Source organism: Heterodontus francisci, chromosome 30 (genome assembly GCF_036365525.1).
Source record: "Heterodontus francisci isolate sHetFra1 chromosome 30, sHetFra1.hap1, whole genome shotgun sequence".
Lineage (NCBI taxonomy): Eukaryota > Metazoa > Chordata > Chondrichthyes > Heterodontiformes > Heterodontidae > Heterodontus > Heterodontus francisci.
In genome coordinates, this window is record NC_090400.1 from 8,006,711 (window position 1) to 8,023,305 (window position 16,595).

The following is a 16,595-nucleotide window of genomic DNA, read 5'->3' on the forward strand; positions in this document are numbered from 1 at the left end:
CCGGTCACCATCCTGCCTTTGCTGAAATTTAGTCCGGGGCGGGAAGGCCTGTGAACGGTCTTCGTGCCCCGCCGTCAATTGAGGCCAATGACTGGGTAATTAACCCTTAATTAAGCGTCTCATCCCCGCCGCAGCCTCAATTAGCCATACAGTGGGAGGCACTGTCGCCCGATGGGAAGCATGGCACGCAAAACCATGCGGGCTGCTTCCCAGCTGCAGAGGTTGGGGGGAGGGGTGCCCTTGTTCAAAGGCATTTAGTGCCTGAACGAGGGGCTTGGCATCGGGATGGGGGGAGCCCGCTGAGGACCACCCCCTGCCCTTGCTGCCAACCACCCTCCCCACACCCCCACCCAAACCCTGTGAGACGCTTCCCACCCTGTCCTACCATTAGCCTGGTTCCAGTGCCGCTCCTCAGTGTCTGGTTGCTGCAGCTCCAGCAGCAGCCACGGCCTCTGATTGGCCAGCAGCTCTGTAAGGCAGGGACTTCTGGAGATGGGGTCCTAACTCATATGGAAGGCCTACTGGGGTCCAGTTACGTTCCTGATTGGCATTAAATCCAGTGGGCCTTCTGTACAAGAGTTGTCACTTCCCCCGATGTCAAGATCCCAGCCACCAGCACAAAATTCCACCTATTATGTTCTTATTTTTGCCTCATGCTTTGATTTCAACAACAACTTATATTCTATAGCAGCTTTAACATAATAAACATCCCAAGGTGCTTCACAAGAGCTTATCAAATAAAATATGACACCAAGTCACAAAAGGAGATATCAAATCAGTTGACCAAAAGATTGGTCAAAAAGGTAGGTTTTAAGGTGTGTCTTGAAGGAGGAAAGCAAGTTGGAGAGGCAGAGAGGTAGAGAGGTGTAGGGAAGGAATTCCAGGACTTAGGGCCTCGGCAACTGAGGGCATGGCCAACAGTGGTGGAGCGATGAAAATCAAGCACACACAAGAGGCCAGAATTAGATCCGCGCAGATATCTGAGAGTTGTGGGGCTGCAGGACATTACAGAGATGGGGATGGGGTAGGAGGGGGGGGGGGGGGGGGGGGGTCACAAGGCCATGGAGGGATTTGAAAACAATTATGAGAACTTTAACATCAAGACTTTGCTTGACTGGGAACCAATGTAGGTCAGTGAGCACAGGGGTGATAGGGGAACGGGACTTGGTGCAAGTTAAGATATGGGCAGCAGAGTTTTGGATGACCTCAAGTTTATGGAGGATAGAATGTGGGAGACCAGCCAAGAGTGCATTGAAATAGTTGAGTCCAGAGGTAACAAAGGCATGAATGAGGGTTTCAGTAGCAGATGGGCTGAGACAGGGGTAAAGTCGGGCAATATTACAGAGGTGGAAATAGACGGTCTTAGAGATGGTGTGAATATATGGTCAGAAGCTCATCTTGACGTCAAATATGACACCAAGGTTGTGAACAGTCTGGTTCAGTCTCAGACAGTTGCCAGTTGCAGGGTTGGAATCGATAGCTAGGGAACAGAGTTTGGAGGGGGGACCAAAAACAATGGCTTCAATCTTCCTAATATTTAATAATTTAGCAACAGTGGAGGAGTTGAGAAAGGTGGTGGGGAGGTAGAGCTGGATGTCGTACAATGTGAAAACTAATGTTGTGCTTGCGGATGATGTCGCTGACGGGTAGCATGTCGATAAGAAATAGGAGGGATAGATCCTTGAGGGACACCAGAAGTAACGGTGCGGGAGCAAGAAGAGAAGCTATTGCAAGTGAATCTCTGGATAAGATTAAATAGATAAGAATGGAACCAGGTGAGAACAGTCCCACTCAGCTGGACAAGAGTGGAGAGGTGTTGGAGGAGGATGGTGTGGTCAACCATGTCAATGGCTGCAGATGGGTCGAGAGGGATGAGGAGGGAATGTTTACCTTTATCACAGTCACATCGGATGTCATTTGTGACTTTGATAAGAGCTGTTTCGGTACTGAGCCAGGGATGGAAACCTGATTGGAGGGATTCAAACATGGACCAGGAGGGAAAGTTGGGTGAACAACAGTTTAGTGGCAGTAGGATTGAGGGAACAGGAGGTGGGTCTCATGGACAAGATGAGCTCAGAGAGGGTATGAGGGGAGATAGGAGAAAAACTAGAGAAAGATGTGAGGTCAGGGCTACGGCAGGGGAAGTTTGGCCAGGTGGGCGAGTGAAAAGGAGGGACACGGCAGAGGCAGCAGATCAGATGGTTTCCATCTTCGTGACAAAGAAGTCCATGAGCTCCTCACACTTATTGTTGGGGGTGAGGTGGAGGGAACAGGGGAGAGGGGGTTTAAGAAGACTGTTTGCAGTAAAGAAGCTGGGGGTTATTTTTGCCTTCCAGGATGATCCTGGAATAGTAAGCAGTTTTAATAAACAAGAGCAGAATCTGATAGTGCTTTATGTACAGCCAGATCCGGCAGTGGATGGCTAAACCAGTTGTCTGCCATATTGTTTCAAGTCTGTGCCCCTTTGAATTTAAGGGAGTGGAGATGAGGGCTGTACCGGGGGAATGGCCAGGGTGAGATAGAGTAATGGTTTTATTGGGGATTACAATCTCAAAGGTGGAGGTGAGGGTGTGGTTGAGCAAATCAGTAGCTGCAGAAATGCTGTAGTGAACGGAGAGCCAAAGTTAGACATCTGGGATTTTGAAAGTACAGTTGTAAGTGAATTATTTATATTTAAATAGCAAAATGAGTGTAATTTGGGAAAGAGAGAAGAATATGAGCTTCTTTACAATGCAGGCTGAGTTGCAGAGAGATACAAACCTGTGGTGCTACACCACATCCTGTTGACTAGTGTGCACTACCACAAGGACCAGTGGCTACAGCAGCTTGGCAACAGGTGCCAATACCAAAACAACTCAGCATCACTTGGCAGCTTCACATACAACATTTGTGGCAGAACCTGCCTCTCAAGGATTGACCTTCACAGACATCAGCAAAGGTGCAGCAAGAGAAGACACTCCACCTAAATAGATTGTTTGCTGCGTGTCCATCATCTTTCGTAGATGGAAGGATGCCAACCACAGCGCCATCATTGGCAGGAGGATGTAATTACTATATGACAAGTTTACATAATAATTTCCATTTAGAATAGAAACTTCCTAATGGGAAAAAGCTCAAAGAGTGGCAAAAACGTGAAAACAGGAAGTGAGGTTTTGTGAGCAATAAGTGTGAGCATGTGAGATTTTTAGTATATAATTGGTTCTCAATAAAGTGAATATAATGCAATTGACAGTTAAAAACGGAAGTGAAACAATATGAGTAACACTAAGACATTTTGTTATGGAGACTGGAAGTCAAGATATCCAATGTGTTAACTACATTCACAAAGAGACAGTTAGTGGGTTAATAGCCTGAAAGAGCTTTTTAATTTATCAAAACATGATTTACTGGAGAATGAGAAGAATATTCGTCACATCTGTAATAGAGTTCTAAGGAGTTAAGATTCAGGCTATGTTCTTTATGGAATGATGGACGCCATTTGATGCTATAGAGAACAAGATTAATTGAGAAACTTTCTTCTGACTCATCACATACTACTGCACACACACACCACCCCTCACAGTGATACACACACAGCCCGACAGTGTCTCTCTCTCGCTCTCTCACACATACAGTCAAACAGACACAGAGTCACACACACATACACAGACCAACCGCGATTTTGTCTTGGCGACAGGAGTCTCGACCAGCGGCAAAAGTGCCGGCGAGAGCCCTGCGTCGCTTCCTCTGGGGAAGGCCCACCAGATCAAGTGCCAATTAGGTACTTACGTGGACATCAGTGGGCCTTCCCCGGGATCAAGGACCCAGCGATGGAAGCCAATCAGCAGCTCTTTAACTGAGCAGCGCCACAGTGAAGGCAGTAGCTGCTGTCAGTACTGGATTCATTAGAAGCGCTGGAACCAGGCTACAGGTAAGTCACAGCGAGAGAGGTTTCGCGGGGTGGTGGGGGGGGGTGGTGGGGTCACAGGGTGTAAGGGGGTCGGCAGCAAGGGCAGGGGGTGGCTCCCAGCAGGCCCCTCTTCCCCATGCCGGGTCCCTTGTTCAGGCACCAAGTGCCTTTTCACGAGGGACCCCCCCGCCCCCGGTGCTGGGAAGCAACCCGCACGGGTTTGCTCGTCATGCTCCCTGTCCGGCAACAGGCCCGCTCGCTGCTGGGCTAATTCTAACAGCAATGGGATGAGGCCCTTAAGTGGGCATTAATTGCCCACTGAAGGGCCTCAATTGGTGGGGGCTGTGGGTGGGAAGGCGGTTCACAGGCTTTCCTGCCCCAGACTTAAGTTGGGTGGCGGTGACATGATAGTGGGTTCTTACCCCACCCCCCACCCAATTCTATGCTCTCCCCACCTCCCTGCCTCCAAACCCGACGCAGGGGAGAGCATAAAATTCCCCCTATCAAGTCACACACACACAGAATCACACATACACACACAGTTACGCACACTGGTACACGTACACCACACACATACACCAAACACAAACATACATATACACACACTACACACACACAAAGTCACACACACACACCATCACACCCACCCAGAATGGATTCAATACAATGAAAACACCACAGACATTTAGAGGTGTAATTTAAAGAATACGGTGACTGAGAACTGAATGTTGCTGTCACATAATTTTCAGGACAGTATAACATGCCTGGGTACAATGGAGATGAAGCCCGCAGCAGGCGCTTTTTATAGCTGAATGTGAGAGTTGTCCTTCAAACAAATAAGCCTTTACTCACCTCATTGTAATCCAGGGAGGAGTCATTGCACAGTGCACAGATAGTAGCCAGCTCCACAAGCCCACTGTAGTAACTGGGCTGAATGAGCTTGTCTCCTATTAGGCTGTAAAGAACAAAATACTTGCATTTAGCTCATCACCATTTCAAAACGCTTCTACAATGAATTGTTTTCAGACGTGTAATTTGTATCAATAAACACTGCCAATAAAAGTAGCATGGAATGTGACTTAAAGAAGGGCAGGAGTGGCAACTAAACATTCCTGGTTACAGGGTTTCAGACGAGATAGACAGTGCAAGAAAAAAAGATGGGAGTCGCAATATTCGTCAAAGAAACAATTATAGCTGTGAGGAGGGATGATATGCAATAAGGATAATCAAATGAGGCCATATGAGTTGAACTGAGGGACAAAAAAGGGTCAATCACATTGCTGGGAGTATTCTATAGACCCCTAAACAGTCAGAGGGAGATAAAAGTAGGCAAATTGCTGAGAAGTACAGAAACAAAAGGGCAGCAATAGCAGGCACCTTAACTGGGATAGAATCACTGTAAAAGATATAGAGGGTGCAGAATTTTTAAAATGCAGTCAGAAAAACATCTTTAGCCAGTATGAAGCAAGCCCAACAAGAGCTCCGGACTTAGTTTTAATGAATGAAGCTGCGCAGGTGGAAGGGGGATCAGTGGGAGAGGATTTTGGTAGTACTGATCATAATTCAGTTTGATTTAGAGTAGTGACGGAAAAGGACAAAGACAGATCAGGACTAAAAGTTCTCTACTGGGGAAAGACCATTTTTACTAAACGGAGCTGTGATTTGGCAAAAGTGGAATGGATAAAGTTACTTGAAGATAAATCAGTGTCCGAGCAGTGGGAGGCATTCAAAGGAGGAAATCGAGAGGGTTCAGAACAAATAAATTCCCGCAAAGAAAAAGGGTGGGACTAGCAAATCCAGAGCCCCGTGGATGTCAAAAAGTATTCAGGGTAGGATAAGGCAAAGAGCAGAAGCTTATTGCAGATGCCAAGAGTTCAATACTGCAGAAAGCTTAGAGGAGTATAAAAAGTACAGAGGTGAGATTAAAAAGGAAATTAGGAAAGCAAAGAGAGGGCACAGGAAAATATTGGCAAGTAAAATCAAGGATAACCCAAAGATGTATTATAAATACATAAAAAGCAAGAGAATAACTAAGGAAAAAGTAGGGCTAATTAGAGACTAAAAAGGTAATTTGTGTGTGGAGGCGGAAGATGTGGACATGGTTCTTAATGAATATCTTGCATCTTAACATTGAGTAAGAAAATTTTATGGTTTTACACCATGTGAGCAGTTGTATCCTTGAAAAAGAACTTCTAAGAAGAACTGGCAGGCCTTGACATTTGTATCTGTTTTCACCAAAGAGGACAAAGCAGACATTGTAATTAAGGAGGAGTGTGAAATAATGGCTAGGATAAACATAGTGAGGAAGGAAATGTTAAGGTGCTTTAGCATCATAGGAAGTGGATAAATCCCCAGGCCCAAACAAAATGTATCACAGGCTGCTAAGGGAAGCAAGGAAGGAATAGCGGAAGCTCTAACCATCATTTTCCAATCCTCTGGCGACAGGCGTGGGTGCCAGAGGACTGGAAGACTGCTAACATTGTACCTTTGTCTAAGAATGAAGGAAGGGATAGCTCGAGTAATTAGAGGCCAGTCAGCCTCAGTAGTGGACAAATTATAGGAAAATATTCTGACAGACAGTATAAATTGTCATTTAGAAAGGCACAGATTAATCAAGGACAGTCAGCATGGATCTGCTAAGGAAAGATCGCATCTGACTAACTTGACTGAATTATTTGAGGAGATAACAAGGAGCATTGAAGAGAGTAGCACACATTTGATATAATCTACTTGGATTTTAGCAAGGCTTTTGACAAGGTCCCAGGGAGCAGACTCGTCTGAAAAGTAAAAGCCCATCGATCCAAAGGAAAGTGGCAATTTGGACCTAAAACTGCCGCAGTGGCAGGAAAGCAAAGGGTAGTGGTCAACAGGTGTTTTTGTGTCCTCAAGGTTGTTTACAGTGGGGTCCCACAGAGTTCAGTACTAGGTCCCTTGCTGTTCGTGGTACGAATATCAATGATTTAGACTTGTAGGAGGCAAGATTAAGAAGTTGCAGGTGATTTGAAAATTGGCCATGTGGTTGATAGCGAGGAGGACAGCTGTAGGCTGCAGGAACATGTCAATGGACTGGTCAGGTGGACAGAAAAGTGGCAAATGGAATTTAATCCGTAGAATTGTGAGGTAATGCATTTGGGGAGGTCAAACAAGGCAAAGGAATACATAATAAAAAGGATTCTGAAAAATGTAGAGGAACAGAGGGACCTTGGAGTGCATGTCTACAGATCTCTGAAGGTAGTAGGACAGGTCAATATCGTGGTAAAAAGGCATGAGATACTTTCTTTTATTAGCCAAGGCACAGAATATAGGAGCAGGGAGATTATACTAGAAATGTATAAAACACTAATTGGGCCACAGCTAGAGTACTGCATACAGTTCAGGTCACCACATTACAGGAAGGATGTGATTGGCCTAGAGAGGGTACAGAGGAGATTTACAAGGATGTTGCCAGAACTGAAGAATTTTAGCTATGTGGTAAAATTGGATAGATTGGGATTGTTTTCTTTGGAACAGAAAAACTGCTAAGGGGAGATTATTTGAGGTCTATACAATTATGAGGCCTCAACAGAATGGATAGAAAGGATCTATTTCCTTTAGCAAAGAAGTCAGTGACCAGGGGCATAGATTTAAAGTAATTGGTAGAAGGATTAGAGGGAAGTTGAGGAGAAATCTTTTCACCCAGGTGATGGTGGGGGTCTGAAACTTACTGCCTGAAAGGGTTGTAGAGGCAGAAACTCTCATCGTATATAAAGAGTACATGGATATGCATTTGAAGTGTCATAAGCTACAGAGCGACGGATAAGCTACAGAGCGAAGGACCAAAAGCAGGAGAGTGGGATTAGGCTGGTACAGACACATGTGGCTGAGTGGCCTATTTCTGTGCTGTAGATTTCTATGCTGCCCACTCAATCAGCACAAGCGCTTCCTATGGGTTGGCCAGCATTGATGGAAGGCATTGCAAAGAGTCAATGTTACAGATAGCAGCTTTAATACAGGCTTATTATTAGACAGCAAGGAATAAACAGGTAGTGTTATATCAGCATTAGCGCTAAAAAAAAAAGTTAATGATGAGGAGCTGCCACATATTACCGTAACTGTGCTATGGCATATGGATTATCACAACACAACATTTGCTTTCAAACAGTAACAGAGAAGTTGGCAACACTCAGCAGGTCAATCAGCACCTGCAGAAAGGGCTGAAAATCTAATGTTTTAGGTGTAGACCAGACTTTGCCGAGTTCTGATGAAGGGTCCATACATTGGACTGGATTTTACCAGCCCTCTAGGGACGGGCTGGGAGGCAAGAGCAGGGGACGGGGAGGCAGATGCGGGGTCGGGGAGGCGGTGGGGTTGGGGCCGTAAAATGGCGAGGTAGTAAGGGGGTGGTGTGCCCGTCATCTTCCCAATGCCATTGAATTTTACCAGGAATGGGGAAGGTCAATGATGGCCTTCCAGCCAGAGGCCAGTTGAGGTCACATGGGGAGGCCACCCAGTAAACGCTGGCAGCCTCCCTGTGGGTTCGGTGGGGGAGGCCCTCTTGATCGGGCGCCCCTTGTCCCATGGGGGGCCCCCCACCGGCAGCAAGGGCCACCCCTCAGAAAGAACACCTGCCCTCACGACCGACCCTCCTACTGCTGGGGCCTGCCTGAATGCATACCTTCATTCCAGGGCCTCCTCCGTACTGGCTGGTCAAGGCCTGCTGCAGCCCCTGCAGTGGCCACTCTTTCAGTACCGCTGCAGAGACTGAAAAGCCGACAGCTTTTGAGATTGGGTTCCATTTTTTAAAGGGACGGGAGCTCCAGCGCCAGGCAGTTAACTGCCTGAGCCAACAAAGGCATTGGGGGGGGGTGGGGGGTGTCCCCCGAGCGACCGAGGTGGGGCCACCCCCAGCCTGGCGCTGGGCTCTCAACACAGGCACAAATTTCAGCCCATCAAATATTAATTCCTCTGCTCTCTCCATAGATGGTGACTAATCTGCCAAGCGCTGCCAACATTTTCTGTTTGTATTTCAGATTTCCAGCTTCTGCAGGACTTTGCTTATTTTTTCACCCTAACTGTCAAAAGATACAAGACAAGAATTTTAAATAAATAGCAGCAGTAGGAGTAACGGTGAGTCATGAGATGTCAAAACAGCAACACCAAGAGAACAAGTGTGCTGGAAAATTGATCACAGTGTCTTTTTTAATCTAGTCACATGGACACAAAGGGAGGATGAGACAATAGGAACGAGAATGAGAGAAAATCACAGAAAAAGTGAAAGAGAAAAGGAGAAGGAAATTGACTGAAAAGAGGAGAGATAGAAATGGAGAGAGAGTAAGAAGAGAGGGAGGGAGGTTAAAAGGGCAAGAATGAGCAAGGGGAGAGAACTAGAGAAAGAGAATGAGTGTAAAACAAGGAATGAGTGAGAAAGAATGAGTGTGAGAATGAGAGAGAAAGCAAGAAGAAGAATGAAAATGAGAGCAGGGCAAGGCAGAGAAAGAAAGGAGAGAGAAAGAATTAAGAATGTGAAAGGACATGAGGTAGAGGAATAAGTAAGGCTGGACTAATCTATCTTCTCTCATAGGTTTAATGTCTGACAACTCAGACAATGGGTAAAAGCTTCAACTTCAAAGGAGTGCAGTTGGTGACAGCTATACTGTCAGATAGCCTCTGAACACCCGCTGAGGATTCACAGAGTGTGCAGTGCCTGCATAAAGAGGGTTGTAACATTTTATGTTCCAAGATTGGTCCATTCAATTTCATAGAATCATGGAATGGTTACAGCACAGAAGGAGGCCATTCGGTCCGTCGTGCCCGTGCCAGCTCTCTGCAAGAGCAACTCACCTCGTTCCACTCCCTTGCCTTTTTCCTGTAGCCCTGCAAGTTTTCTCTCTTCAGATAATTATCCAGTTCTCTTTTGAAAGCCTCGATTGAATCTGCCTCCACCACACTCTCAGGCAATGCAATCAGATCCTAACCACTCCCGTGTAAAAACGTTTTTGTTCATGTTGCCTTTGGTTCTTTGGACAATCACCTCAAATCGGTGTCCTCTGATTCTGAATCTTTCGGCCAATGAGAATAGTTTCTCCCTTTCTACTCTGTGCAGACACCTCATGATTTTGAACTCCTCCATCAAATCGCCTCTTAATTTTCTCTTCTCCAAGGAGAATAACCCCAGCTTCTCCAGCCTATCAATGTAACGAAAGTTCCTCAACCCTGGAACCATTCTCATGAATCTAATGCCTTAACATCCTTCATTAATGCCTTAACATCCTTCCTAAAGTGTGGTGCCCAGAATTGGGCAAAATCCTCCAGTTGAGGCAGAAGCAGTGTTTTATACAGTTTCAACATAACTTACTTGTTTTTGAACTCTACGCCCCTATTTATAAAGCCTAGGATTCCACATGCTTTATTAACCACATTCTCAACCTGCCCTACAACCTTCAATGATTTGTGCACATGTACCCCCAGGTCCCTCTCTTCCTGCAGCAACTTTAGAATTGTATCCTTTAATTTATATTGTCTCTCCTCATTCTTTCTACCAAAATTAATGAATCACCTCACTAAGACTGTACAACATTTGTAAAACCAATGCGACTGAGAGTAACAGCCTGTTGCAAGAGAACCTTAGCCCAGCACCCAGTGCCAGGTGATTAGAATTCAGGAAAGCAGCACCCACTCAACAGATAAACAAATCCCATCAATGCAAAGCTTAATGAACTAACTTCAAAGTTTAAATTACTTCTTTGTTTGGATCAATTCACTTGAAGGGGAAGGAGGAGAAAATACAAATTGTACTAAAAATAAAAAGTGGAGTGCTCAGAGCTCGGAGCTGTCAGAACGATACTGCTGAAATCAGAGACGTCATATATTTAATTTATTTACGGGATTTATTTATGGGATTTTCTTTCTAACTTTAACATTTCCTCGCAGTTGGTCTCAGGTTTTTCTGAGTTCCTCACTGGAGGTTTCAATGCCAGCACTCTAATTCCTGATAACAAATCGCCAACAGGTTTCTACTTTTCATAAACCAAAACAATTAGCACAAATCTACTTTGCATCAGATATGCTGTCAAAGATCTCAGCCCACTTCAACACACCATTGCAGCATATCACATTGCTGGGTGCGGCAGTTTTGAGCGGACATCATTAAAGTGTTATCAAATAAACCATCATGAAACTACCCCACCCACAGTCTACATCCCAGCCAATATCTCCCTGACCCACAGCCCATATCCCACAGACTGTCCTCTCACCCACAGCCCATATCCCACAGACTGTCCTCTCACTCACAGCCCATATCCCACAGACTGTCCTCTCACCCACAGCCCATATCCCACAGACTGTCCTCTCACCCACAGCCCATATCTCACAGACTATCCTCTCACCCACAGCCCATATCCCACAGACTGTCCTCTCACCCACAGTCCATATTCCACAGACTGTCCTCTCACCCACAGCCCATATCCCACAGACTGTCCTTTCACCACAGCCCATATCCCACAGACTGTTCTCTCACCCACAGCCCATATCCCACAGACTGTCCTCTCACTCACAGCCCATATATTCCACAGACTGTTCTCTCACCCACAGACCATATCCCACAGACTGTCCTCTCACTCACAGCCCATATATCCCACAGACTGTCCTCTCACCCACAGCCCATATCTCACAGACTATCCTCTCACCCACAGCCCATATCCCACAGACTGTCCTCTCACCCACAGCCCATATCCCACAGACTGTCCTCTCACCCATAGTCCATATCTCACAGACTATCCTCTCACCCACAGCCCACATCCCACGGACTGTCCTCTCACCCACAGCCCATATCTCACAGACTATCCTCTCACCCACAGCCCATATCCCACAGACTGTCCTCTCACCCACAGCCCATATCCCACAGACTGTCCTCTCACCCATAGTCCATATCTCACAGACTATCCTCTCACCCACAGCCCATATCCCACAGACTGTCCTCTCACCCACAGCCCATATCCCACAGACTGTCCTCTCACTCACAGCCCATATCCCACAGACTATCCTCTCACCACAGCCCATATCCCACAGACTGTCCTCTCACCCACAGTCCATATCCCACAGACTGTCCTCTCACCCACAGCCCATATCCCACAGACTGTCCTCTCACCACAGCCCATATCCCACAGACTGTCCTCTCACCCACAGTCCATATCCCACAGACTGTCCTCTCACCGACAGCCCATATCCCACAGACTGTCCTCTCACCCACAGCCCCATATTCCACAGACTGTCCTCTCACCCACAGCCCATATCCCACAGACTGTCCTCTCACCCACAGTCCATATCCCACAGACTGTCCTCTCACCCACAGCCCATATCCCACAGACTGTCCTCTCACCACAGCCCATATCCCACAGACTGTCCTCTCACCCACAGCCCCATATTCCACAGACTGTCCTCTCACTCACAGCCCATATATCCCACAGACTGTCCTCTCACCCACAGTCCATATCCCACAGACTGTCCTCTCACCCACAGTCCATATCCCACAGACTGTCCTCTCACCCACAGTCCATATCCCACAGACTGTCCTCTCACCGACAGCCCATATCCCACAGACTGTCCTCTCACCCACAGCCCCATATCCCACAGACTGTCCTCTCACCCACAGCCCCATATTCCACAGACTGTCCTCTCACTCACAGCCCATATATCCCACAGACTGTCCTCTCACCCACAGCCCATATCCCACAGACTGTCCTCTCACCCACAGCCCATATCCCACAGACTGTCCTCTCACTCACAGCCCATATATTCCACAGACTGTCCTCTCACCCACAGACCATATCCCACAGACTGTCCTCTCACCCACAGACCATATCCCACAGACTGTCCTCTCACCCACAGCCCATATCCCACAGACTGTCCTCTCACCCACAGTCTATATCTCACAGACTATCCTCTCACCCACAGCCCATATCCCACAGACTGTCCTCTCACCCACAGTCCATATCCCACAGACTGTCCTCTCACTCACAGCCCATATATTCCACAGACTGTCCTCTCACCCACAGACCATATCCCACAGACTGTCCTCTCACCCACAGCCCATATCTCACAGACTATCCTCTCACCCACAGCCCATATCCCACAGACTGTCCTCTCACCACAGCCCATATCCCACAGACTGTCCTCTCACCCACAGTCCATATCCCACAGACTGCCCTCTCACCGACAGCCCATATCCCACAGACTGTCCTCTCACCCACAGATTGTCCTCTCACCCACAGCCCCATATTCCACAGACTGTCCTCTCACCCACAGCCCATATCCCACAGACTGTCCTCTCACCCACAGTCCATATCCCACAGACTGTCTTCTCACCCACAGCCCATATCCCACAGACTGTCCTCTCACCCACAGTCCATATCCCACAGACTGTCTTCTCACCCACAGCCCATATCCCACAGACTGTCCTCTCACCCACAGACTGTCCTCTCACCCAAAGTCCATATCTCACAGACTATCCTCTCACTCACAGCCCATATATTCCACAGACTGTCCTCTCACCCACAGCCCATATCCCACAGACTGTCCTCTCACCCACAGCCCCATATTCCACAGACTGTCCTCTCACCCACAGCCCATATCCCACAGACTGTCCTCTCACCCACAGTCCATATCCCACAGACTGTCCTCTCACCCACAGCCCATATCCCACAGACTGTCTTCTCACCCACAGCCCATATCCCACAGACTGTCCTCTCACCCACAGACTGTCCTCTCACCCAAAGTCCATATCTCACAGACTATCCTCTCACTCACAGCCCATATATTCCACAGACTGTCCTCTCACCCACAGCCCATATCCCACAGACTGTCCTCTCACTCACAGCCCATATATCCCACAGACTGTCCTCTCACCCACAGCCCATATCCCACAGACTGTCCTCTCACCCACAGCCCATATCCCACAGACTGTCCTCTCACCCACAGACCATATCCCACAGACTGTCCTCTCACCCACAGCCCATATCCCACAGACTGTCCTCTTACCCACAGCCCATATCCCACAGACTGGCCCCTCACCCACAGCCCATATCCCACACACTGGCCCCTCACCCACAGCCCATATCCCACACACTGGCCCCTCACCCACAGTCTATGCCGCACCCCTCACAGCTCACAGTTGGGTGAAAATTGTTTTCAAGGTCAACCAGTAAGTCATACCATCATGAGATTAATTGCAGTCTCCATGATCAGATACCCACCCATCGGCATCAACATGGTGCATTAATTAAAGCTGGTATATTATTTGCCAATTGCCACTGGATGCCTATGATGCCTTCTAGAAATTCTCTTCCATACTGAGTTTAGAGCAGCTAATGTTAAGAGCAATGCAGTCATGGATCTTTGGGAGTACTCACACTTCTCCCTCTGGAGCGTAGGTGGATCCACTGATGTTGAACTCATGCAGTTTGCAGTTATCCCCCACCACCGTATCAACAACAAACATCTGTGGGAGAGGAAGAGGGAGATTAGATTCAGGTTAAAACATACGTGGTGAGTTCCTCCCCTTTACCAGAGAATTAATTTCTTAAAGAGATCCCCATTAACACTAATCAGTATTTTGAACCGTATTCTTCTTGTGTCATGCATTATTTCCTCACCCTTCTCCTTTGTCCCATCACCCTCCAGATTCCCCGCGAAGTGCACTATAGAAAGCATAAAACCAGAAATGGCCATCCAGCCCATCAGCTTGGCCCTTCTGCAGACTCTACCCTAGTACAGACATCTACTCCACCCATTTAATCTCCTTGTAAATTATCCCCGATTCCCAATGATAAATGATGCAAAATTGATTTATTAATACTCTCATGTTCAGCACTGCTGCCACTGCTCCAGCCACAGACCAACCCCGCCCAGGATCTTTATATCCCGAAGAGTGTTTGGGTTTCTCTTCTCTCAGTGCCTCAGCAGCATGTCAGAAATCAGGAACGCTCTATGGGGAAAACCACGTACTAACAAACCCAGGAACAACAGCGTTACTCAACATTTCCACCAGCCCCTTCAGGAATGCTGTAAACAATGCCTAAAAGAGTGCTCCACTAAAAGCCAAGTACAAGCAGACTGTTGCTGATAAGGAGTGAGAGGTAACAACAAGGTTATGAATGTAAGAGTTTTGGGCGTTACTTCAGGAGGAAAGCCAGGGCTCAACAATGGAAAATGAAGCCTTTTCTTAAGAGTGTGCTGTTGTAAACAGGCACCAGGTGAATGTCTTGTGGATTACTCCTTTCTGCTAACATCTGCACACTTAGTAATACACAAGATGCTGCAACTGAGCAAGACCAAACATCAACTGTGACATTAGCTCACTTGATGTGGCAATTACAGACATCCTATTTTCTCCCCACTATTCTAAAAAGCACCTTGTATAAATATACAAAGCAAAAAAGCAATGTTTTCTGATTCGATCAGGGTTAGAACGCATGCATGAGAAAGAGCCTCATTCCTCAGCACAAAAACCAGGGATAAATAAGCTGCCTGTCAACTGCGTATGGAATCACTCACTGTGATTTACTGCTCAGATCTGGACTTTGATTGCAGAGATTTTGGCTTCATTGGTGTGGGAACTTACTTTCATTTCCAAATGGATTTCACTCATTAATTCTTGTATGAGATAACACAGAGTGCTTCCCAATCGGGTCAAAATGGCCAAAGAGCTTCACATACTGGACTGCTGTAATGGAAGAAACCTGGCAGCCAATTCACACACAGCAAAGTCCCACAAACAACAATGAGATAAATGACCAGATGATCTGTTTTTTTTTAAAGTAATGCTGGTTGAGGGATAAATGTTGGTCAGATCACCAGTGAAATCTTCCCTGCTCTTCTTCCAATAGTGCCATAGGGTCTTTTACCTCCAAAGGCAGACAGAGGCTTCAGTTTATTGTCTCATCCAAAAGACAGAACCTCAGACAGTGCAGCACTCCCTTAGTACGGCACTGGAGTGTCAGCCTTGATGATGTGCTCAAGACTCTGGAGTTGGGCTTGAACCTATCACCTTTTAACTCAAAAGTGAAAGTACTACCATTGAGCCAAGGCTGACAAATTAGTTTTTTGGAATACAGTGAGTGCTGTGATGGAGGCAAATGGATAGCTGTGAACGTGCTGAAGGATGGAACACTCCATCTTCACATCACTGAAAGGCCAATTTCAGACCAAGAACTTCTTACATTAAAGGTCCTATATTCTTTCCTCCCTAGACTCAGTGGATACAGTAAAGGCTATTGGCGCTGACAACATCTCAGCTGTGGTGCTGAAGATTTCTGTTCCAGAACTAGCCATGCCCCTAGCCAAGCTGTTCCAGTACAGCTGCAACACTGGCGTTTACCCAACAATGTGGAAAATTGCCCAGGTATGTCCGGTCCACAAAAAACAGGACAAATCCAATCTGGCCAATTACTGCCCCATCAGTCTACTCTCAATCAACAGCAAAGGGAAGGAAGGTATCGTCGACAGTGCTGTCAAGCAACACATACTCAACAACAACCTGCTCACCGATGCTCAGTTTGGGTTCCGCCAGGGCCACTTGGCTCCTGAACTCATTACAGCCTTGGTTCAAAATCAAACAAATTCCAGAGGTGAGGTGAGAATGACTACTATTGACATCAAGGCAGCATTTGACCAAGTGTAACATCAAGGACCCCTTGTAAAAATAAAGTAATGGGAATTGGGGGGAATGTCT

The 16,595-nt window shown here is 47.0% G+C and overlaps 1 protein-coding gene across 2 annotated transcripts in view; it reads right to left on the reverse strand.

Annotated features, from left to right (window-relative positions):
- The window catches only part of atp2a3 (ATPase sarcoplasmic/endoplasmic reticulum Ca2+ transporting 3), a 263,331-nt gene that overhangs the window by 55,021 nt on the left and 191,715 nt on the right, over positions 1-16,595 (reverse strand). For both annotated transcript variants that reach the window (XM_068010067.1, XM_068010066.1), the window contains exons 9-10: positions 14,275-14,363; positions 4,742-4,844 (exon numbers count right to left, since the gene is read on the reverse strand). In XM_068010067.1, coding sequence (XP_067866168.1) covers positions 4,742-4,844; positions 14,275-14,363 — 192 coding nt within the window. The remainder of the gene's footprint in view (positions 1-4,741; positions 4,845-14,274; positions 14,364-16,595) is intronic.